Consider the following 25,437-nt stretch of genomic DNA (forward strand, 5'->3'; position numbering starts at 1 on the left):
CGCAGAAGAATTGTGTGTTTTATAGCAAGCAATACTTTCCTACATTTTATGTCATGTTAAAGTAATTACTTCAACATTGCTAATACTTCAAAACATACCAAAAAGCACACACCTTGTCTTCATACATAATGTGCACCAATATGCGTGCACAAAGTTGTCACGTAGATTCTAATTCCATTTCCGAATACGTATGCAAGCATGAACGTTTGTTAATCAATCAAATGTTGTAGATAGGCGCTTTAAAATGATTCAAAAGATGCACAGAGTGCGTGCGTGAATATAGTTACGTCCAACAAATTAACAGTTAGCAGATATTTAGCAGATATTTAGTAGAGGCGCCTCACGCTCGTGTTGGTGCAACATGAAAAAGTACTATTTTATATCAAATCATTAAACATCAATAAGCACACAATTTATTTGAAAAGCGTCACCTTTGGACAGAATGGGTTTTACATTGAATTACAATAGGAGTTGAATGTGTTTATTGCGAACTACTATTAGAACATATGCGAAACAGCAGACGATGTATTTCATAAATCGATCTATCTTACGGATGATTCAAGAGATAGTTGATGAATCACAATTGTTCTTATTGGTTTGTCTAAATAAAATCAGGCCATACCCACAGTACACTCACAGTACACTTTCCCGTAATATAAAAGAGCCGAGTCCCTGATAAACAAGGGGATTAGCGCTAATTTACTCGCCAGTTGAGATAAGGCCTTAGGCAATGTTTTCTTATCGCCTTGTGATCCTTAATGCTTCATCTATCGATGATTGACGTAACACGTGTTTTGATTGGCCAAGAAAAGAGGGGCAGCGGATGGAAGCAACTGATACAAGAGGTCGTAGGGTCTGAAAATTGCTGAAGATACTACTTTGTAAAAAACAAATTATTTTGGAAGCAATTAAAGAGGTGTTATGGGAAAACGTCATTAATTTGGCCGGTAAGTCCAATGCTCATTACTTCGCAAAAAAGTGTTGGACCGGAACGAAACTCATACTTCATCTGTGAGTCATGGAGGTAGACTCTCACACCAAATATAAGGTCATATCTTAAAGCGTTTTGAAAAATGAACGGAAAATGACATGCAAGACTTCTATACGCCGACATAATCGGGGCATAAATAGCAGTTAAAAATCTGAAAGATTTGCGTAAAAACCCAGCGGAAAAAAGGTTATTATAAAGAAGTACAAGGCCCATAACTTAGCTAAAAATAAATGGACCAAATCGAATTTCACATTTCATCTGTAGGTAATGTAGGTAGACTCACATACAAAAAATCATTTCATCTGTAGGTCATGTAGGTAGAATCAGATACCAAACAATCTGAAAAAGCGTTGCGCAAAATAACCTCCGGAGAACGATTATTATAGAGAAAATATCTAAGTGCAACTTAATGTCTGGGCTGTACATGATTGTGATGGTGTATTTTTGTAGATGATGGTTTAAGTAAAAATTTGTAGATGATAAACATTTTATTAACAATTTAATTTGAAACTTTAGAGGAGGATTGAAGTCAAATATAAAATATTATTATGGTTGTATGTCAGTCATACATTATGATTCATTTCTTAATAAAAGTTTTTGATTTTAAAGTTTGCTTTCCTTCTTTATCAAATATCATACATTTCAGAAATCTTACGCTTTAAACATTTGTGTGAATTTTACACCAATGATTAAAGCTTTAGACTTCAGAAAGTTGCTGATTTACATGTTATATTCCATAAATTTATATCACACAATAAGAGTTTTCAAGTATTTAAATTAAACTTTAAGTACCATATATAAAACAAATCCGCAGTTTGCACCCCCCTCAAAAAATCCTGCGTACGGTTCTGATTATATTGTCACGCAAGAACAATTTACATTTATGTGTGTGAAAACAAATGTAAAGTCTTTGTTTAACAATTGAATGCTTATTTGCACCAACCACTCATTGAACCACTAAACTTCATGTTCAATAAATAAATTGAGCTTAACAGAACGAATATTTAAATCGTGTTCAGTTCAGTTTTATTACACGTGTTTATGTAAATTCACATTTGCATTAAGAAGTGATGTTCATCTTCAAGTGCGACTCACAGTGACACGTTGTTTAAAGGAAGGTTTAAACGAAGCGTAACAAAGTGTGTTTTGCAATGCATAATTGAGAAGGATCATGTTCAAGATCAATAAAGCTTTAAGGCTATATTTGCGGGCAAACAAAGTGAATCGATAAAAACAGTTTTAATGCGCAGTGATAAAAGCCAGCATTACTGTTTCAGAAGAATAAATGAACCAACGCATGCAGGTTGCGTTCGGAAAATTCGAAAGCATGAACATATAAGGTCATGCAGTAAATACCAAGGCGGAAGTGTGTGCATGTTCATTACTGGTACCGTTTGTGTTTGAATAAAGGTTAACGGTGACCATTGTGTAGGCCCAAGGTGAAACGGTAATATTTAATTGAACAAAGATAAAATGTAATCATTGTTTGTATTGATGTGAACGGTAACATTCTTTTGGAATGAAGTGACGCAGTAACAATTTTTGAATCAGCGGATTTTTTGTGTGCAAATAGTGGTAAGCGGTAATAAATATGTTTTGACTGAGATGTTACTAGTAACTTTGTTTTCAGTCTTAATAGACACGATCATACTTAGTTTTGCAATTAGTGTCACATTTGTGAAAATTATTTGCATGAAAAGACCATCATTACTTCCGGGTCACAAGTGTTTGATATGCAATCTTCTTTTGAATGAATCTAATGGGGGAATTCCAGTAATTGTCTGGTATCCGTTGACAAGTCTTCACATCGGAGCTTAACCGAGCAATTTATGCGAATTTCTTAAGTGCTCAACGAAAGATCGGAATAAACAGACAATACAACGCATTTAGCATTAGAAACAGAAAATTAAGCAATTATGTATCCGACAGTGGCATTGTCACTCACTGTTTGCATGTTTATTGCATGCTCATCAGCGTGTTCGACTTCTTGTGTTTGCATCAAACATAAGGCGACGTGTAGAACACCAGACCCCAGTGGACTAGTTCTCAGTGAACATATTCGCGAAGTGGTTTTGCAAGATCTTAATGCATCGTTGCTTACTAACAACACATTTTCAGCCAACTCACAATGGTCGCAGATAGAGACTCTTGAAATATGGGCGAATGGCGGCGAATCTCTCGGAAGTCGTGTTTTCACAGGACTTTCCGGTCTTACCTACCTTGGCTATCACAATGAACACATGTTCTATATGGAATATGATGCATTTTATGGTTTGGACCATCTTAAAGAACTGGACTTTTCCACGAATATTCGTCTTCAGACAATGAGCTTCTTGATCAGCATGTATTCGAAGAACCTTCCGCGATTGAATAAATTAACACTGACTGGTCTGCACTCGTATTATGTCGAAACCATCAATGCGGACTACAATTTCTTTCAAAGTATCGCTGGTCTCGACATACAGAGGAATATTACTTACCTGGACATTTCTAACGTCACCTTTGGAGAGTTTAATTTTCAGGCTTTCATTCAGAACGGATTGTGTGATTCCGTCCATAAGGTTTATTTGAGGTATGCTACATTTCTAAACATACAGGGATATGTTGCGGAAGAAACTTGTTCCAGCTTGGAGGTACTCGACATAAGTGATTCGCTACTTCCGAACATCATGCTCGATTTTACAATATCTAAAATAGATTTTCTCTGCAGATTAACTATGTTTTACTTTAATATTGAGGAGCTGTATATCAATGGCCTAGGCAAGTACATGATGACTCCACCATTGCAAGATGACCGCGATGGTGACTTGAGTTCATGTCCGTACAAAATGAGAAAATTAAGCCTTGAAAATAATTTGATCAAACGGTTGAATTATACCGTAAAACTACACAATGACACCCAGAAAACGATGGAATGGATAAGCCTAGCTGGAAACATTCTCGAATTTATATCCCCTCTGTTTCTATCACCATCGTTTAATCTTAAATATTTGGATCTGTCTAGTAACCAGCTTCACAAGATGCAAGAACATTACGAAGATATGTTTGAACTACTTATTCAGAACAATACCAAGCTAAATGTTTTGAAATTGAACAGAAACGGTATTGCTCGCATCCCCTCTAACATGTTTTTAACTAATACAGAATTGGAAGTTTTGGATCTTTCTGACAATAATCTGTCTTCGCTAGACTTCAACATCGGCCGGTTGACAAATCTTAAAGTGTTGAATTTATCCTACAACGCGATATCTTACATAGATGCACAAACAAGGGATACGATGGAGCAACTAGCAGCAGCTACGAACTCGCACAAGCTTCGAATAGACCTGTCCAATATGCCGTACATTTGTTCATGTGATGATAACCACATGGAAACGATCCAATGGATTCACAGAAATCTCGACACGTTTATTACGAGTCCCCGAGAAGACTATATGTGTACATTACAAGATGAACGGTTGTACATTTTCCAAAATGCGTTGGAAAAGACAAAGTCTTACTGTCGTGTTCAAAGAGTAAAGCGCGATCTCGCAATTTCTCTTTCAATAGTGTGCGTTTTTCTGCTAATTGGAATAGCAGTATTCCTTAAGATCCAAGGTATTAGGCGAAGGCAACGGGAGAGAAAGAATCTTCTGTCTCAGATTGAAGTGGGAAAGTTTCCAAAGAAGTTTCTAGCGTTTCTGTCCTTTAGCTCCGATGACGCCGAGTTGGTCGTAAACACAATATTACCGAGACTTAATTCAGAGCTACAGCTTAAGACGGGCACTAGTCGTGTTTTAGTGTGCTCCGGCGATCGCCATTTTAGGCCCGGATATGCTCTTGGTGAGGAGATAATACGTTGTATTGAAGACTCCGCAGTAACCATTCTAGCAGTGTCTAAAAACTTTTGCCAAAAAGAATGGTGCAGGAAAGAAGTGCAGGAAACTTACGATCAAAACAAACCAATAGTATTGCTGCTTTTGGAAAGAGTTGAGCCTGACGATATGGGCAAAGTTCTCCGAAAGTTGTTTAGCAGGTACGCGCATGCGTCGTGGATTTCAGATTCCAATGGCGGTCATATTGAGCCTGACTGGTCTATATTATGCGACGCTCTTTTGGATTTGACAGTTGAGCAATCGGAGAAAAATACGTTTAAACTGAAATGGCTCAACTGGTTTAGTAGCTAAAACAAGTATTGTAAAAGTTCGAAACATTATCTATCGTATGATTTTGAGCAATGTTGCTACATTAAAGTCGGTGTCAAACGTTGAGATGGAAGGAAAACTGTACAGCACTTTTTGTAAAACTCTGTGTTTTTGCGTGCTTTATTTTTACTAGCGTTTAAAGATGTTTCATTTGCATGGCACATATTTCCACATAAATCATACGATGTGCCGCCAGAGAAGCAATTGGCATCGACGACGAAGTGCCAATTAGAGGCCATAATACAGCAGTTGTTTTATTCACAAATAAATTGTGGGCCTTGTGACACTAACATACATTGTAAGTAATGTTAAAATAGCGTGACACAAACTGTTACAATACAGATTTTTTTGCTTAATAAACATATCGCGAATTTTAAAGTCATACTTGAAGATTAAATTTCGAAATGCTTAACTGAAAGTCAATGCTTTACGGCTGTGTCAAAGACGTTTGGGGCTACTTATCACTGTGATTGTGTCGTTTATTTAGTGCTATTTTTATGTAATTTTCACAGATCTGTAATAGATATGTATCATGTTACATGTTCATGCAAAAGGATATAGGCAGAAGAAAACTTTTTTTATGAAACTTTTGTAAAACTCTGTGTTTTTGCGTGCTTTATTTTTACTAGCGTTTAAAGATGTTTCATTTGCATGGCACATATTTCCACATAAATCATACGATGTGCCGCCAGAGAAGCAATTGGCATCGACGACGAAGTGCCAATTAGAGGCCATAATACAGCAGTTGTTTTATTCACAAATAAATTGTGGGCCTTGTGACACTAACATACATTGTAAGTAATGTTAAAATAGCGTGACACAAACTGTTACAATACAGATTTTTTTTGCTTAATAAACATATCGCGAATTTTATAGTCATACTTGAAGATTAAATTTCGAAATGCTTAACTGAAAGTCAATGCTTTACGGCTGTGTCAAAGACGTTTGGGGCTACTTATCACTGTGATTGTGTCGTTTATTTAGTGCTATTTTTATGTAATTTTCACAGATCTGTAATAGATATGTATCATGTTACATGTTCATGCAAAAGGATATAGGCAGAAGAAGACTTTTTTTTATGAAACTTTGTTCCCGATCAGCTATTCATAACGGACGCGTTAATTCATTATCGACAATGACATTGTCGTAAATATTAACAATTTATATTTGACTTATTTTTCTGGTATAGTTTATCATATATTGTTTATTGAATTTGAAATTCATTTTACGATTTCACTGATATGCTTGTAGCCTATCTTTACGTCGTTGTTTCTGACTGTATTTTAGTACGTCTTCATCGTTGCAGTGTATATAATATATTTGGTATTTCCCATGTGTTTATATTTTGATTGCGATTTGTTGTTTTCTTGTTGTGGTTATTTTTTATGCTAATGGCCCTCTACCTTTTATCGTAGCACATTATAAGTCCTGTTAAATTATCTGGCGTTTTGTCTTCCGATGTATCTTACTTAGGCAAATATCATATCAATGATTATCTTGAAAATGTGAAACTCGGCATGTTTTAAGTGAAAATAAAATCTGATAAACCTTACACAGAAAAGCATTGTGAGCTGTGGGCTAGCTCGTTGCAAGATCTGATAAACCTGACACAGTAAAGCATTGTGAGCTGTGGGCTAGCTCGTTGCAAGATCTGATAAACCTTACACAGAAAAGCATTGTGAGCTGTGGGCTAGCTCGTTGCAAGATCTGATAAACATTACACAGTAAAGCATTGTGAGCTGTGGGCTAGCTCGTTGCAAGATCTGATAAACCTTACACAGTAAGGCATTGTGAGCTGTGGGCTAGCTCGTTGCAAGATCTGATAAACCTTACACAGTAAAGCATTGTGAGCTGTGGGCTAGCTCGTTGCAAGATCTGATAAACCTTACACAGAAAAGCATTGTGAGCTGTGGGCTAGCTCGTTGCAAGATCTGATAAACCTTACACAGAAAAGCCTTGTGAGCTGTGGGCTAGCTCGTTGCAAGATCTGATAAACCTTACACAGAAAAGCATTGTGAGCTGTGGGCTAGCTCGTTGCAAGATCTGATAAACCTTACACAGAAAAGCATTGTGAGCTGTGGGCTAGCTCGTTGATAAACCTTACACAGTAAAGCATTGTGAGCTGTGGGCTAGCTCGTTGCAAGATCGCTAGACTAAAAATCCTATGACCCTGTGATTAGATCCATGGGGTGGTATTCCAGAAACATCTTAAGTCATTTCTGAAATAATTTCACTTAAGTTCAAAAAAACAATGTTTTGTATTTCTTTACTAAATAAGGAAACACGTGTTTTTTTTTTTTGGTATTCATAAAATAACATTGGCATAATGATGTTCTTTAAATGTATATCTTGATGCCAATATATTGCAATATGAAATGAAACACTTGAGAAAATTTCCCAATTTAATGATAGGAATAAAATTTAACTTAAGATGCTTCTGGAATACGACCCCTGAACTGTCAGTGCAACTATTGTTGAGAGTAGCCTTGATACTAATCTTCACGGCCTATAAGTCCTTACCTGTGATTCGAAAGGGTACTTGTCAATTAATAAAGTAATCTTGAGCACTTAATATTGGTCAACCAACTGAACAAGGAAAAGTAGATGACCTGCTATAGAAATATTAGTGAACTTCTTTACCGCAAGAAATAGCCTGAACTACCACTATTCCACCATGCTAGTAAAGCTTTGCTTGTTCTGATTTATTTCCTAGATTCAGATGTGAAGGTGTGAATAATATATTTTATGGGTTAAAATAAATAAAGCCACAAACAATGTAATATATTTGAGCCGTACTCTTTGAAAATGGTTTTTTATGCATGTGCGTAAAGAGACGTCATAGATCAGCCTGTGCACTCCGCACAGGCTCATCAGGGACGACACTTTCCGCATAAACTTGATTTTTGCTAACAAGAGACTTTCTTTAAACGAAAAAAGTATCATTAAATTTGAAGTTTCATGTTGGTACCTCTGTTAGTCTTCGACAGTCTTGTCCCGGACAATCAACAAAACTGTAGCATTTGTGATAGTTTTAAATAATTATTACAACAAGAACCAATATTAGCTCAACCGGGACATCTCGAAAAGAATCGAGTGCCCTTCCACTATGCCGCGCAAGCTACACATTTGTAATTGACATGACGCCTTATCAGTGATCGCTCCGCCCACTTAATCACGTGGCTCAGCGGGAAGAAAACCTAGACAAGCTAACACCAAAATGTCTTCTTTGCCTAAAGACTGCATATAGATTTACGCGATATTCCGGATGATTTTATGGACTTGTTTAACACCATATTACACTTGTAAAGGGGTTGATGCCATTTAGTTATTCTGCAAATGCAAAAAAATATACGATTAAAGAGAACATCAGCTATTTATAACGGGTAAATCGGTACATTAAACACGCTCTCAAACGCTTGCGCGCTTAACGAAATCGAACCCGTTATTTTACGTGTAATGGTGGTATTTGCAATAAATTAACACTTCACCGGTATTTACCCGTGTTATAAACAAAATTATTACCGAAACATTCCCCCCTACCCGTGTATTTGACACGAAATAGCGCTTTATAACTGGGAATTCGGTGAAGTTTTACGCGCTTTCTGACGCCGGGTGGGTACCTCAATCCCACATGTTATTGCGTATAAAAGTGATATTAATCATATTAAACATTGCGTATGGGACATTTATCAATCACTATAATTTAAAGCGCAAATCAACACAGTAAGTTTGTCTGATATAAAATTAGCGTTGTACGAAATGGAATACGGTCAGGCTATTATAAATTAATAAGGCTACCAATATCAGACGCTCGCGCAGGTACCGACTTCTCCGAAGTTACCGCATTTATTGGTTAACTAATATCAGTAATTATAACTCTTTTACAATAGCATTTATCGATACGTCTTTATTAAAATAATAACAAAATGGTTTTCACTTGTTTCTGACACACACAGAAACGCGATTTTTAACGGGGATTTCGTAAAGTTACACGAATTGGGTACCAAAATTCTCAATTATTTTACATGCACACGTGACATAATACATACTTAATAATGCTTAGTTATTGCTTATATGACATTTCAAGTTTGTGAAATAAATTAATGTTCTATAAAGGGGATCTCGGTAATTCTTGAAGCTTCCACTCGCTCTTGTCAAGACCGCATTGCCGCGGTGGAAATGGTATAAATTTAATTCATCTAACTTATCTTTCTGGATACCAAATGTCGGAGTTGCATTAACCCTTTTTGCACCGTTTTTGCCATATTTCATTTCCTTTTTTTAATCCGAACAAAGTAAACGAAACTCGTTTAAAAAATGAGATCTAGGCATTCGAGCTCCTAGTGTGGATTAAAAGCGTTTATTAGTGACGCCATATGAGTGCAAATGTGTAGATACCGTTAATAAGATAATATATCACATGTCACCTTCAAATAACATGTATGATGTCAATTACGTGCATTACTATCAGAGTAATATCAGAGTAATAAAACACAGCATGAATTAGGCTTCATGCTGGGTTTTATTTCTCTTTAAGTAATGCAGATAAACCTCGCTTCTGACCTACTAACTGATAAAACTATTTAAAAAAAGTGAAATATTATGTGATAATCAGATCGATAACATAAACTATTTAAATCTGCTAGTATGTCCGATAAAAATATATTATAATTGTCTTTGACAGTGTTGACGTTCAGTTGTTCGTGGTGACGACCGCATGTATTTATACATCAATGATCAGCGTTAATGATAGTCAAATACTTAGACGTGTATCGACCTCATATTTATCGGAGCATGTTAACGATTTCGACTTATGAGTATCGAAACATTAGCAGTTATTTTTGTTACAAATGTTTTTATAGCCGGGAGAGACATTTTGCTTATTTGAATAGAAAAAAGAAATGGGTATAGAAGTTTTCTATGTCGTTTTGCCAAACAAGTTTTATGTAGTCGTTCTGTTAACAAACGAACATGCGATCGTGTGTGATTTAAAGAAAATGCTTAACTTTCTAGTACAAATCAATAAATTCAGACGGCAAGGCCTTAATTATGTTCTCAATGGTTGTCTTTTAATGCCGTGTTTTACACGCTCGGTTTGTCTCATTGAATTATTTGCGGCTTCGTGCACGCTAAAGCAAACGCGGGCGACGCCTCTTTTTGTATTTATAAAGCAGTTAGCAGTTTGCAACATTTTGCATAACATATGGGAACAATACGCATGTATATAAACAAATGAAAGTATATTTAGACGTTAAGTCTAACATGTATTCTTTAAAATGGGAATTAATTAATAGTTTTTATAAAATAACAGTTTTAAAACCAAATGTGATTTTTTATCAATTTAAATATGTGAAACAAATAAGTGGTGTAAAACATTCAAGTTTATTATGTACATATAGACCTCAGTGACAATACAATGGTCAAAATAGAATATTGACTATATCCGTATTTTAAATGATTTAAATGGCTCATGCACGAAAGTTTATAATAAAGCAACAACACATGATTTAGCTATAGATTGCGAAAGATTTTTTAAACTATTACTCGAAGATTCCGTAACTAAATAAAATATCAATAAAAGTTAAAACTTTGAGTTTCACCTTCTTAGCAATTCAATGGTCACGCCCAAAACCGGCGGCACGAATCAAAACAACCTCGAAATAGCTTTTTCTTCATGTCAACAATTCAATTGTTGAGTTTATGATGACGTAATAATGATAATACTATCCATATTCTCTACCTAGAATATTCATCATATTAAAATTTCCAATAAATGTAGTATCTTTTTTTTTTCACGCTAACAATTCAAGATGGCTAACAATCGGTTTTGCTTGGGCATGCGCATTGCAAACCTATTTGGTTTGGTCCTGCCTTTTTCTCCATATATGGTCATTTGAGCTTGTGGACGGCCGTGGACCATCCACCTACAGCCACTCTGCATACTTAGAAGCTAACGACGGAGCCAAATGACTTAATGCGATTTGTAAAAGAGTTTGCAAATAGTGGTTCAGCGACGTATTTCAAGAGGCACGAAAATTGACTCACAATGTCAGTAATACAAGTTGTGGAAATACTTAATGCAAACTTGTCTAATTGTTATATATTCCACATTTGTTCTTTATTCGACAATTATCCATTTTAAAAGTCTTCTCAACATCCGCATTCCATCTATATTTGGTTTCAATTTATTCATCTTTTGACAATAGACTAGTTTAACATGTCACAACACAATGCAGAGGTGCGTGATTACTTCGCTGGTTAAATTTTAACACGGCGAAATGAGTTATCAGAGTTATGTAAGATTCAACATGCTAGTACATAATTTATAGCGGACGTACCGTCATGCGATACAAATGTAAACGAATCTTTGTTAAAATCATCAACACATATGTTATAGTTAGATGACGTTCTGGTTATAGGCCCAAGAAACGGACTCGAGAGCGTTTCTCCAAGTCTTAGACTTTTGAACTAATCGAGTTAAATACTAAACTAAATATGATGCTCAAAATTATGATTGTATATTATTTATGTAATTCTCTCTTTTCGATCTGCATTCAGTAACATATTGTCCGCGGAAGAATTGTGTGTTTTATAACAAGCAATACTTTCCTTGTTTTTTATGTCATGTTAAAGTAATTACTTCAACATTGCTAATACTTCAAAACATACCAAAAAGCACACACCTTGTCTTCATACATAATGTGCACCAATATGCGTGCACAAAGTTGTCACGTAGATTCTAATTCCATTTCCGAATACGTATGCAAGCATGAACGTTTGTTAATCAATCAAATGTTGTAGATAGGCGCTTTAAAATGATTCAAAAGATGCACAGAGTGCGTGCGTGAATATAGTTACGTCCAACCAATTAACAGTTAGCAGATATTTAGCAGATATTAAGTAGAGGCGCCTCACGCTCGTGTTGGTGCATCATGAAAAAGTACTATTTTATATCAAATCATTAAACATCAATAAGCACACAATTTATTTGAAAAGCGTCACCTTTGGACAGAATGGGTTTTACAGTGAATTACAATATGAATGTGTTTATTGCGAACTACTATTAGAACATATGCGAAACAGCAGACGATGTATTTCATAAATCGATCTATCTTACGGATGATTCAAGAGATAGTTGAGGAATCACAATTGTTCTAATTGGTTTGTCTAAATAAAATCAGGCCATACCCACAGTACACTCACAGTACACTTTCCCGTAATATAAAAGAGCAGAGTCCCTGATAAACAAGGGGATTAGCGCTAATTTACTCGCCAGTTGAGATAAGGCCTTAGGCAATGTTTTCTTATCGCCTTGTGATCCTTAATGCTTCATCTATCGATGATTGACGTAACACGTGTTTTGATTGGCCAACAAAAGAGGGGCAGCGGATGGAAGCAACTGATACAAGAGGTCGTAGGTCTGAAAATTGCTGAAGATACTACTTTGTAAAAAACAAATTATTTTGGAAGCAATTAAAGAGGTGTTATGGGAAAACGTCATTAATTTGGCCGGTAAGTCCAATGCTCATTACTTCGCAAAAAAGTGTTGGACCGGAACGAAACTCATACTTCATCTGTGAGTCATGGAAGTAGACTCTCACACCAAATATAAGGTCATATCTTAAAGCGTTTTGAAAAATGAACGGAAAATGACATGCAAGACTTCTATACGCCGACATAATCGGGGCATAAATAGCAGTTAAAAATCTGAAAGATTTGCGTAAAAACCCAGCGGAAAAAAGGTTATTATAAAGAAGTACAAGACCCATAACCTAGCTAAAAATAAATGGACCAAATCGAATTTCACATTTCATCTGTAGGTAATGTAGGTAGACTCACATACAAAAAATCATTTCATCTGTAGGTCATGTAGGTAGAATCAGATACCAAACAATCTGATTACTATCTAAAAAAGCGGTGCGCAAAATAACCTCCGGAGAACGATTATTATAGAGAAAATATCTAAGTGCAACTTAATGTCTGGGCTGTACATGATTGTGATGGTGTATTTTTGTAGATGATGGTTAAAGTAAAAATGTGTAGATGATAAACATTTTATTAACAATTTAATTTGAAACTTTAGAGGAGGATTGAAGTCAAATATAAAATATTATTATGGTTGTATGTCAGACATACATTATGATTCATTTCTTAATAAAAGTTTTTGATTTTAAAGTTTGCTTTCCTTCTTTATCAAATATCATACATTTCAGAAATCTTAAGCTTTAAACATTTGTGTGAATTTTACACCAATGATTAAAGCTTTAGACTTCAGAAAGTTGCTGATTTACATGTTATATTCCATAAATTTATATCACACAATAAGAGTTTTCAAGTATTTAAATTCAACTTTAAGTACCATATATAAAACAAATCCCCAGTTTGCACCCCCTCAAAAAATCCTGCGTACGGTCCTGATTATATTGTCACGCAAGAACAATTTACATTTATGTGTGTGAATACAAATGTAAAGTCTTTGTTTAACAATTGAATGCTTATTTGCACCAACCACTCATTGAACCTCTAAACTTCATGTTCAATAAATAAATTGAGCTTAACAGAACGAATATTTAAATCGTGTTCATTTCAGTTTTATTACACGTGTTAATGTAAATTCACATTTGCATTAAGAAGTGATGTTCATCTTCAAGTGCGACTCACAGTGACACGTTGTTTAAAGGAAGTTTTAAACGAAGCGTAACAAAGTGTGTTGCGTTATGCATAATTGAGAAGGATCATGTTCAAGATCAATAAAGCTTTAAGGCTATATTTGCGGGCAAACAAAGTGAATCGATAAAAACAGTTTTAATGCGCAGTGATAAAAGCCAGCATTACTGTTTCAGAAGAACAAATGAACCAACGCATGCAGGTTGCGTTCGGAAAATTCTAAAGCATGAACATATAAGGTCATGCAGTAAATACCAAGGCGGAAGTGTGTGCATGTTCATTACTGGTACCGTTTGTGTTTGAATAAAGGTTAACGGTGACCATTGTGTAGGCCCAACGTGAAACGGTAATATTTAATTGGACAAAGATAAAATGTAAACATTGTTTGTATTGATGTGAACGGTAACATTCTTTTGGAATAAAGTGACGCAGTAACAATTTTTGAATCAGCGTTTTTTTTTGCAAATAGTGTAAGCGGTAATATGTTTTGACTGAGATGTTACGAGTAACTTTGTTTTTCAATTTAAATAGCCACGATCATACTTAGTTTTGCAATAAGTGTCACATTTGTGAAAATTATTTGCATGAAAAGACCATCATTACTTCCGGGTCACAAGTGTTTGATATGCAATCTTTTTTTTAATGAATCTAATGGGGGAATTCCAGTAATTGTCTGGTATCCGTTGACAAGTCCTCACATTAGAGATTAAACGGGTAATGCATTTGAATTTCGTAAGTGCTAAACGAAAGATCGGAAAAAAACAGACAATAGAACGTACTTAGCATTTTGAAAAAGAAATTAAAGCAATTATGTATCCGACAGTGGCACTGTCACTCACTGTTTGCATGTTTATTGCATGCTCATCGGCGTGTTCGACTTCTTGTGTTTGCATCAAAGATAAGGCGACGTGTAGAACACCAGACCCCAGTGGAATAGTTCTCGGTGACAATATTCGCAAAGTGGTTTTGCACGACCTGAATGCATCGTTTCTTACTAACAACACATTTTCTGCCAACCCACAATGGTCGCAGATAGAGACTCTTGAAATATGGGCGAATGGCGGCGAATCTCTCGGAAGTCGTGTTTTCACAGGACTTTCCGGTCTTACCTACCTTGGCTATCACAATGAACACATGTTCTATATGGAATATGATGCATTTTATGGTTTGGACCATCTTAAAGAACTGGACTTTTCCACGAATATTCGTCTTCAGACAAGCAGCTTCTTGATCAGCATGTATTCGAAGAACCTTCCGCGATTGAATTAATTAACACTGACTGGTCTGCACTCGTATTATGTCGAAACCATCAATGCGGACTACAATTTCTTGCAAAGTATCGCTGGTCTCGACATACAAAGGAATATTACTTACCTGGACATTTCCAACGTCACCTTTGGAGAGTTTAATTTTCGGGCTTTCATTCAGAACGGATTGTGTGATTCCGTCAATGAGGTTTATTTGAGGCATGCTACATTTCTAAACATACAGGGATATGTTGCGGAAGAAACTTGTTCCAGCTTGAAGGTACTCGACATAAGTGATTCGCTACTTCCGAACATCATGCTCGATTTCACAATATCTAAAATAGATTTTCTCTGCAGATTAACTATGTTTTACTTTAATATTGAGGAGCTGTATATCAATGGCCTAGGCAAGTACATGATGACTCCACCATTGCAAGATGACCGCGATGGTGACTTGAGTTCATGTCCGTACAAAATGAGAAAATTCAGCCTTGAAAATAATTTGATCAAACGGTTGAACTACACCGTAAAACTACACAATGACACCCAGAAAACGATGGAATGGATAAGCCTAGCTGGAAACATTCTCGAATTTATATCCCCTCTGTTTCTATCACCATCGTTTAATCTTAAATATTTGGATCTGTCTAGTAACCAGCTTCACAAGATGCAAAAACATTACGAAGATCAGTTTAAACTACTTATTCAGAACAATACCAAGCTAAATGTTTTGAAAATGAACAGAAACGGTATTGCTCGCATCCCCTCTAACATGTTTTTAACTAATACAGAATTGGAAGTTTTGGATCTTTCTGACAATAATCTGTCTTCGCTAGACTTCAACATCGGCCGGTTGACAAATCTTAAAGTGTTGAATTTATCCTACAACGCGATATCTTACATAGATGCACAAACAAGGGATACGATGGAGCAACTAGCAGCAGCTACGAACAAGCACAAGCTTCGAATAGACCTGTCCAATATGCCGTACATTTGTTCATGTGATGATAACCACATGGAAACGATCCAATGGATTCACAGAAATCTCGACACGTTTATTACGAGTCCCCGAGAAGACTATATGTGTACATTACAAGATGAACGGTTGTACATTTTCCAAAATGCGTTGGAAAAGACAAAGTCTTACTGTCGTGTTCAAAGAGTAAAGCGCGATCTCGCAATTTCTCTTCCAATAGTGTGCGTTTTTCTGCTAATTGGAATAGCAGTATTCCTTAAGATCCAAGGTATTAGGCGAAGGCAACGGGAGAGAAAGAATCTTCTGTCTCAGATTGAAGTGGGAGAGTTTCCAAAGAAGTTTCTAGCGTTTCTGTCCTTTAGCTCCGATGATGCCGAGTTGGTCGTAAACACAATATTACCGAGACTTAATTCAGAGCTACAGCTTAAGACGGGCACTAGTCGTGTTTTAGTGTGCTCCGGCGATCGCCATTTTAGGCCCGGATATGCTCTTGGTGAGGAGATAATACGTTGTATTGAAGACTCCGCAGTAACCATTCTAGCAGTGTCTAAAAACTTTTGCCAAAAAGAATGGTGCAGGAAAGAAGTGCAGGAAACTTACGATCAAAACAAACCAATAGTATTGCTGCTTTTGGAAAGAGTTGAGCCTGACGAGATGGGCAAAGTTCTCCGAAAGTTGTTTAGCAGGTACGCGCATGCGTCGTGGATTTCAGATTCCAATGGCGGTCATATGGAGCCTGACTGGTCTATATTATGCGACGCTCTTTTGGATTTGACAGTTGAGCAATCGGAGAAAAATACGTTTAAACTGAAATGGCTCAACTGGTTTAGTAGCTAAAACAAGTATTGTAAAAGTTCGAAACATTATCTATCGTATGATATTGAGCAATGTTGCTACATTGAAGTCGATGTCAAACGTTGAGATGGAAGGAAAACTGTACAGCACTTTTTGTAAAACTCTGTCTTTTGCGTGCTTTATTTTTACTAGCGTTTAAAGATGTTTCATTTGCATGGCACATATTTCCACCTAAATCATACGATGTGCCGCCAGAGAAGCAATTGGCATCGACGACGAAGTGCAAATTAGAGGCCATAATACAGCAGTTGTTTTATTAACAAATAAATTGTGGGCCTTGTGACACTAACATACATTGTAAGTAATGTTAAAATAGCGTGACACAAACTGTTACAATACAGATTTTTTTGCTTAATAAACATATCGCGAATTTTATAGTCATACTTGAAGATTAAATTTCGAAATGCTTAACTGAAAGTCAATGCTTTACGGCTGTGTCAAAGACGTTTAGGGCTACTTATCACTGTGATTGTGTCGTTTATTTAGTGCTATTTTTATGTAATTTTCACAGATCTGTAATAGATATGTATCATGTTACATGTTCATGCAAAAGGATATAGGCAGAAGAATACTTTTTTTTATGAAACTTTGTTCCCGATCAGCTATTCATAACGGACGCGTTAATTCATTATCGACAATGACATTGTCGTAAATATTAACAATTTATATTTGACTTATTTTTCTTGTATAGTTTATCATATATCGTTTATTGACTTTGAAATTCATTTTACGATTTCACTGATATGCTTGTAGCCTATCTTTACGTCGTTGTTTCTGACTGTATTTTAGTACGTCTTCATCGTTGCAGTGTATATAATATATTTGGTATTTCCAATGTGTTTATATTTTGATTGCGATTTGTTGTTTTCTTGTTGTGGTTATTTTTAATGCTAATGGCCTGCTTCCTTTAATCGTAGCACATTATAAGTCCTGTTAAATTATCTGGCGTTTTGTCTTCCGATGTATCTTACTTAGGCAAATATCATATCAATGATTATCTTGAAAATGTGATACTCGGCATGTTTTAAGTGAAAATAAAATCTGATAAACCTTACACAGAAAAGCATTGTGAGCTGTGGGCTAGCTCGTTGCAAGATCTGATAAACCTTACACAGTAAAGCATTGTGAGCTGTGGGCTAGCTCGTTGCAAGATCTGATAAACCTTACACAGAAAAGCATTGTGAGCTGTGGGCTAGCTCGTTGCAAGATCTGATAAACCTTACACAGTAAAGCATTGTGAGCTGTGGGCTAGCTCGTTGCAAGATCTGATAAACATTACACAGAAAAGCATTGTGAGCTGTGGGCTAGCTCGTTGCAAGATCTGATAAACCTTACACAGTAAAGCATTGTGAGCTGTGGGCTAGCTCGTTGCAAGATCTGATAATTCTTACACAGAAAAGCATTGTGAGCTGTGGGCTAGCTCGTTGCAAGATCTGATAAACCTTTCACAGAAAAGCCTTGTGAGCTGTGGGCTAGCTCGTTGCAAGATCTGATAAACCTTACACAGAAAAGCATTGTGAGCTGTGGGCTAGCTCGTTGCAAGATCTGGTAAACCTTACACAGAAAATCATTGTGAGCTGTGAGCTAGCTCGTTGATAAACCTTACAAGTAAACAGAAAAGCATTGTGAGCTGTGGGCTATCTCGTTGCAAGATCGCTAGACTAAAAATCCTATGACCCTGTGATTAGATCCATGGGGTGGTATTCCAGAAACATCTTAAGTCATTTCTGAAATAATTTCACTTAAGTTCAAAATAACAATGTTTTGTATTTCTTTACTAAATAAGGAAACACGTGTTTTTTTTGGTATTCATAAAATAACATTGGCATAATGATGTTATTTAAATGTATATCTTGATGCCAATATATTGCAATATGAAATGAAACACTTAAGAAAATTTCCCAATTTAATGATAAGAATAAAATTTAACTTAAGATGCTTCTGGAATACGACCCCTGAACTGTCAGTGCAACTATTGTTGAGAGTAGCCTTGATACTAATCTTCACGGCCTATAAGCCCTTACCTGTGATTCGAAAGGGTACTTGTCAATTAATAAAGTAATCTTGAGCACTTAATATTGGTCAACCAGCTGAACAAGGAAAAGTAGATGACCTGCCATAGAAATATTAGTGAACTTCTTTACCGCAAGAAATAGCCTGAAATACCACTATATCACCATGCTAGAAAAAGCTTTGCTTGTTCTGATTTATTTCCTAGATTCAGATGTAAAGGTGTGAATAATATATTGTATGGGTTAAAATAAATAAAGCCACAAACAATGTAATATATTTGAGCCGTGCTCTTTGAAAATGGTTTTTTATGCATGTGCGTAAAGACACGTCGTAGATCAGCCTGTGCACTCCGCACAGGCTCATCAGGGGCGACACTTTCCGCATAAACTTGATTTTTGCTAACAAGAGACTTTCTTTAAACGAAAAAAGTATCATTAAATTTGAAGTTTCATGTGGGTACCTCTGTTAGTCTTCGACAGTCTTGTCCCGGACAATCAACACGATGGCCCCACGAAAAGCAAATTATACAAACATGATTCAAGTATGCAACCCTCTAACATTTTCTTTGTTTGCTGGCGTATAATAACACGATTTTTATGTAGTCAAATAGCACATTATTTAACGAACCTTATATGGCCTCAATAAGGACGATTTCATAAAGGTTCGTATGTTTTAACAAATGTGGTTGAATTCATTTACTAGCAAAACTGTAGCATTTGTGATAGTTTCAAATAATTATTACAACAAGAACCAATATTAGCTCAACCGGGACATCTCGAAACAAATCGAGTGCCCTTCCACTATGCCGCGCAAGCTACACATTTGTAATTATCAATGATCAGCGTTAATGATTTTCAAATACTAAGACGTGTATCGACCTCATATTTATCGGAGCATGTTAACGATTTCGACTTATGAGTATCGAAACATGAGCAGTTATTTTTGTTACAAATGTTTTATAGTCGGGAGAGACATTTTGCTTATTTGAATAGAAAAAAGAAATGGGTATAGAAGTTTTCTATGTCGTTTTGCCAAACAAGTTTTATGTAGTCGTTCTGTTAACAAACGAACATGAGATTGTGTGCGATTTAAAGAAAATGCTTAATTTTCTAGTACAAATCAATAAATTCAGACGGCAAGGCCTTAATTATGTTCTCAATCTTTAAATGCAGTGTTTTACACGCTCGGTTTCGGGCGTGAAACGTCGTTTCACGTTTGGCGGGTTTCTTGCTTGCCCAGCGAGGTAGAAGGGAACTTGTCATAAATCTATTGGATTAATTTAGATGTTTTGTTTAAGTTTACGACATTTTGCAATAAATGTCCTTTTCACTCAGACTGGGTTTTTGTACCTTCTTCGTAACTCCGTCCTAATCCCTTGGTGGTGATAAGTCGCTATTTAAGTGGAAAGGCGATTCATAAATGAAATTTTATGCACACATAAAAGGTTTTATGAATCGAACTTGGTTCTAAGTTATGTAAAGACGCGGGGCAGATTGGAATTGTGCCAATAGGTTGCTTAATGTTGCATTACGCTCAGCCAATCGGGCGCCGGGGTCCGAGTCACGTGACCACGCGCATAGCGTCCTTTCGCAGACAAAGCAAAGCGCCCTTCTCTCAGTCTTAGAGAACGCTGTTAGCAGAAAGTTGCTAAAAAAATTATCGTTCCTCCTTTCCGCCTCCGCTTATACATTTATATATATATATAACTTTTTTTCCCTCATTCATAATACCTTCTATGTGTGTTTTTGACTAATGCCTTTTACATTGTTATGCATATTGATGCAGTTGTAAATATACCTTTTATTATGTACCTTCAGGTATGCCTTGCCTTTATATGTAATAAGGCGGGTTTCTTGCTTGCCCAGCAGGGTAGAAGGGAACTTGTCATAAATCTATTGGATAAATTTAGATGTTTTGTTTAAGTTTACGACATTTTGCAATAAATGTCCTTTTCACTCAGACTGGTTTTTTGTACCTTCTTCGTAACTCCGTCCTAATCCCTTGGTGGTGATGAGTCGCTATTTAAGTGGAAAGGCGATTCATAAAATGCAGTGTTTTTACACGCTCGGTTTGTCTCATTGAATTATTTGCGGCTTCGTGCACGCTAAAGCAAACGCGGGCGACGCCTCTTTTTGTATTTATTAAGCAGTTAGCAGTTTGCAACATTTTGCATAACATATGGGAACAATACGCATGTATATAAATAAATGAAAGTATATTTAGACGTTAAGTCTAACATGTATTCTTTAAAATGGGAATTAATTAATAGTTTTTATAAAATAACAGTTTTAAAACCAAATGTGATTTTTTATCAATTTAAATATGTGAAACAAATAAGTGGTGTAAAACATTCAAGTTTATCATGTACATATAGACCTCAATGACAATACAATAGTCAAAATATTGACTATATCCGTATTTTTCGGGGGAACAAATCAGCCATTCGTGTACTTAAGTGACACCATATTTGTCAACTGCCAACTTTCGCGAAATGAAAACAACAACAACATAAAGCTATTCATGTATTGGTACATGTATAAATTTAAGTAACATAAAGCGTCACGAAAGCTATCAAAACATTATTGAGAATAACCCGATTTCGCACTTACATTACAACATGCTTTAAACGATTTCAACAAATCCCCAACATCTCAAAATCACAGGGCATTAATGACAGAAGCATATAATGATAAATTGCAAGTTGCGAAAATAACCTTAATTTGTGGAGTTAAGCGAATCATAGTTATAGGTTAAAATACAACTGTGTTTCATACGCAAAACAACAGTTTGAATTGTATGAAACTTTTAGGGCACAACAAATTGAAGATTTGTTCTACGGATTTTTGCTTCCCAAAAATGGAGCGAGCGAAATAAAAATAAATTTATTTTTATTCTATTTTTTGTTAACTCACATGCGAGCGACAAAAAAAACAACATATATTGTGTATGGAAATTGATATATTTCAACATATATTGTGTATGGAAATTGATATATTTTGTCAAATAAATGCATGATATCTGCAAGATACCAGTACAAGATCATTGAGTAGTAATAATTGAGTTTAAGCCCTTATCAAATGTTTGTAAAAAAAAATCTCCAATAGCTGTTCTGCTTACTCGCACCAAGTAGTGATTACTTAAATGTAACATGGTACACTGTAGTTTTCAATATCAAAGTTATATAAGAAGCTCAGTTGTCTGTCAATGATGGTTTAATAACATGAAACAATAAATAATACAATAAATATCAAGCATAAGCAGTTATTTTTCTTCGCGTCATATTTCACAGACTGTGCCTTTTTGATTGGGGATAAAGTGCGATAAACCATGAAATTGGGAAAATTGAATCATTATTATTACGATTATAGATAACAGTATATCAATTGTTAATAAGTGCATGTTTAACTGCTTTCTAAAATTTATATTATAAAGTGCTAGGGCATTAAACTGCTGTATGATAAACTCAATAAACATATTGAGTTTATTTAAAAAGTTTGACTTATTTTTTTGGAAATTTTGGCGAGACTTTTAAAATAAAAAGTTACTTTTGCCATTGGGAAACAGCTCTTTTACATTTTGCAATTTGGACACAGCCTGTAAGTAAGAGGCTGTAATTTTGGGCCAAAAAAATACTGATACGAAATATCTCGAATATGTATTAGTTCTAAATATCATAGGTTATGGTATTATACAATACTCGATGCATTACTTTTGTTAGTTTAGCACTGTTAAAATTAGACATAAGAAATTTAAGTTTTATAAAGTAAAAAACAACAACATGACTTTCTAATGAAAGTAAAATAAGAAAAGGGTAGTAAAAGTTTCGTATTTTTATAAAAAAAAGTCAATCAAATCCTAGTAAAGTGGTTTATGTCCAGAAAGTTTCTTCACTTTCTTACTTATGTTAAATTCATGTTTTTGGGGCATAATGTACACATTGGACTTAGCCATCACCAGTTTGAACAAGTAGATAGGTGGTTCGTACATTTTATATTATACACGACATTTTTTGTCCAGTTTAACGGCGACACTCTGTGCATGTTAATTTTTTGTATTTTAACTTAATCAATACCAACAAGTTTTTGCAGATGTTTACCAATCGTACGCATACCGGCGACATTTCACATCCTGATGTTGATGCGGTTAAAACATAAAATTACTAAAATAATCATTGATGAAATGACTCATTGCCCCGGGGGGGGGGGGGGGATTTAACATTTCCATTTGTGTCTTTTGCCGACATGACAAAACAGACGAACATTTTTTTTACCATAAACCAATCTTATAACGCAAAGTCTAACAACAGGCTATGTCGTAAAATACGTAGACTAAATTAAACTAAAGCATTTAATAAATAGGTGCGCAGCAAATTTGTTGCTGCAGGCGCAAAATAAAAATAAAAATATCTTTATTTCGTTTTAAGATTTTTAGGTGCGGCAAATCCGTCGAACATTTAATCAATTTGTTGTGGCCAAATGGATGACTACAAAAAATCCAAATCAATGTGGACCGATAAATAACAACGCAATCTTGTTCACAAATAAAATCCCCTGAAATGCAAAATACATGTACATAGAACATAAATCAAGATTTCGTACCGCATCCCATGATTTCAATTTGCATATAAAAAGAGTTTGCTGCATTAACCAAAATGTAATAACAATCTCTTATACAAGTTTAGTGCATAACGAGATGCGTTTGTACTTTTATTTTGATGGGACGAATATATTGGAATTTTGTTTGATCAATATACATTAACTGAAAGTTTAGATCATGGAACCTTACAACATATTTCGTTGTCTTATATGCTATCGTTAAACGTGTCTTTATACGTGTTATTGCGTTGAACACTACAATTTGGTATTCACGTAAATATATGATCTGGCATGAGTTGTCATATCATACCATATTTTATTAAACGAGTTCAGAAATGTTGTTAATAAACGAGCCTTTGTCGAGCTTACTAACGAAGTTCCTGGACGAATTTAATAAAATATGGTATGATATGACAACGAGTGTCAGATCTTTTTTGTCACGTGCTTTTAAATGAGCAAATTAAATAAATATTTACGCAAACATAATGATAAATCCCGAATGCTGTTTACATTTCGTGACGTCATTTGACGTTGCAACGTCATTTCAACAAAATAAAAAATGCGATTGGTCAATAAACGAAAACTCAATGAAAACGCTTAAAAATGTTGTGTTACACCACTCTGGACCTAACCGGCTTTTTATTGCATAAAGTAGCACTCTTTACGGAGACTCCGGAGATGGACGAAGTGTTACGATTGGTATTACACATGTGTTATCAATCGCACATTCTCGGCCCTTTCCATCAAACATCGGATTATTGATAATCTGCGAGGGGTACCAAATGATGTGTAATATAAAAATTTATCCCACTTTTACAGCGAATTCGGTTGATTAAAGCCCCGTTGATTAAATATCATCTAAAATCAACGGCAGGAAATGACGTCAATATTTCGACGAAATGACGTCGTAAATCCAACGAAATTATCCAGTCAAACTTATTTTGTTTAAACAAAAGGGTTTACAAAATAAAAAGTGGGATCAATAGAATAATAGATAAGTGTTGATTATAAATCAGGTTTATCATGCTCGGCACGAAAACGAAAAAGCACTCGCCAAGGCTCGTGCTTTTTGTTTTCTAAGCCTCGCATGATAAACCTGATATATAATCAACACTAACCTATTATTCTCTATATATGCAATGGTTGTATTACATGGGAAACAGGGTATAGCATGTGATAAAATTGCATATTACATATTTGACCGTTTCGAATTCGAGACTCAAGATCGTCGGAAGCAGAGAAGATTTAAAAAAAAAGCTTAAAAATATTTTGGAAAATGACGCGAGAAAAATATATAATAAAGATCGACAGTCCTTTCAATATAGAGAGGAAAGCAACTGCGTGTATTGTTGTGTGTACATTTCTGCATCACCAATTTCTTGCAGAAAATGTATTCGCAAGAGAGAAACATTTTGTTATTATGAAACGTGATCAATCATAATTAGTGAAAGTGTCAATACATTTCATGCATACTTGAATCTGCGCTCTTTCTCTTCCTTGAGGTTCAAAGAGAGCGCCGATGACTTGGAAAGTCTATTTGCAAGATACAGGAAAGTTTATGTTGAAGTTAAAGATTTGTAGAATAAGTAGAAATAAATGAAAAAAAGAAGTGGTGAAATATTGCAAACCATCCGACATCAATCACAAAATCAGAAATATGTGTCAAGGGAGCTTGGTATTGCCAGCAAGTAAATGCCCGGATGAAAATGTTATTTCTGATTGGCTAACGTTTATTTATGCTCTTGTTGTAATAAACGTTATCATAACATCATTACTATTTGCGATATTAAACGACTTTTTAATTCGGAATCTAAGGTCAAATTTATATATGTGTTGTTCTTGTTTTGCTTGTTACTATCCATTACATTGTTACGCTCGCTTCATTTTCATGCAGAAAGCTACAATACGT

General features: G+C 35.4%; 1 protein-coding gene across 1 annotated transcript; it reads left to right on the forward strand.

Annotated features, from left to right (window-relative positions):
• The first annotated feature begins 2,254 nt into the window (after window positions 1–2,254).
• LOC127848761 (toll-like receptor 1) lies at window positions 2,255–16,991 on the forward strand. Its single transcript, XM_052381363.1, has 2 exons — window positions 2,255–4,588; window positions 16,334–16,991. The coding sequence occupies exons 1-2, from the start codon at window positions 2,908–2,910 to the stop codon at window positions 16,900–16,902; spliced, it is 2,250 nt and encodes a 749-aa protein (XP_052237323.1). The 5' UTR covers window positions 2,255–2,907; the 3' UTR covers window positions 16,903–16,991.
• Window positions 16,992–25,437: the final 8,446 nt, after the last annotated feature.

Source organism: Dreissena polymorpha, chromosome 10 (genome assembly GCF_020536995.1).
Source record: "Dreissena polymorpha isolate Duluth1 chromosome 10, UMN_Dpol_1.0, whole genome shotgun sequence".
Classification (NCBI taxonomy): Eukaryota; Metazoa; Mollusca; class Bivalvia; order Myida; family Dreissenidae; genus Dreissena; species Dreissena polymorpha.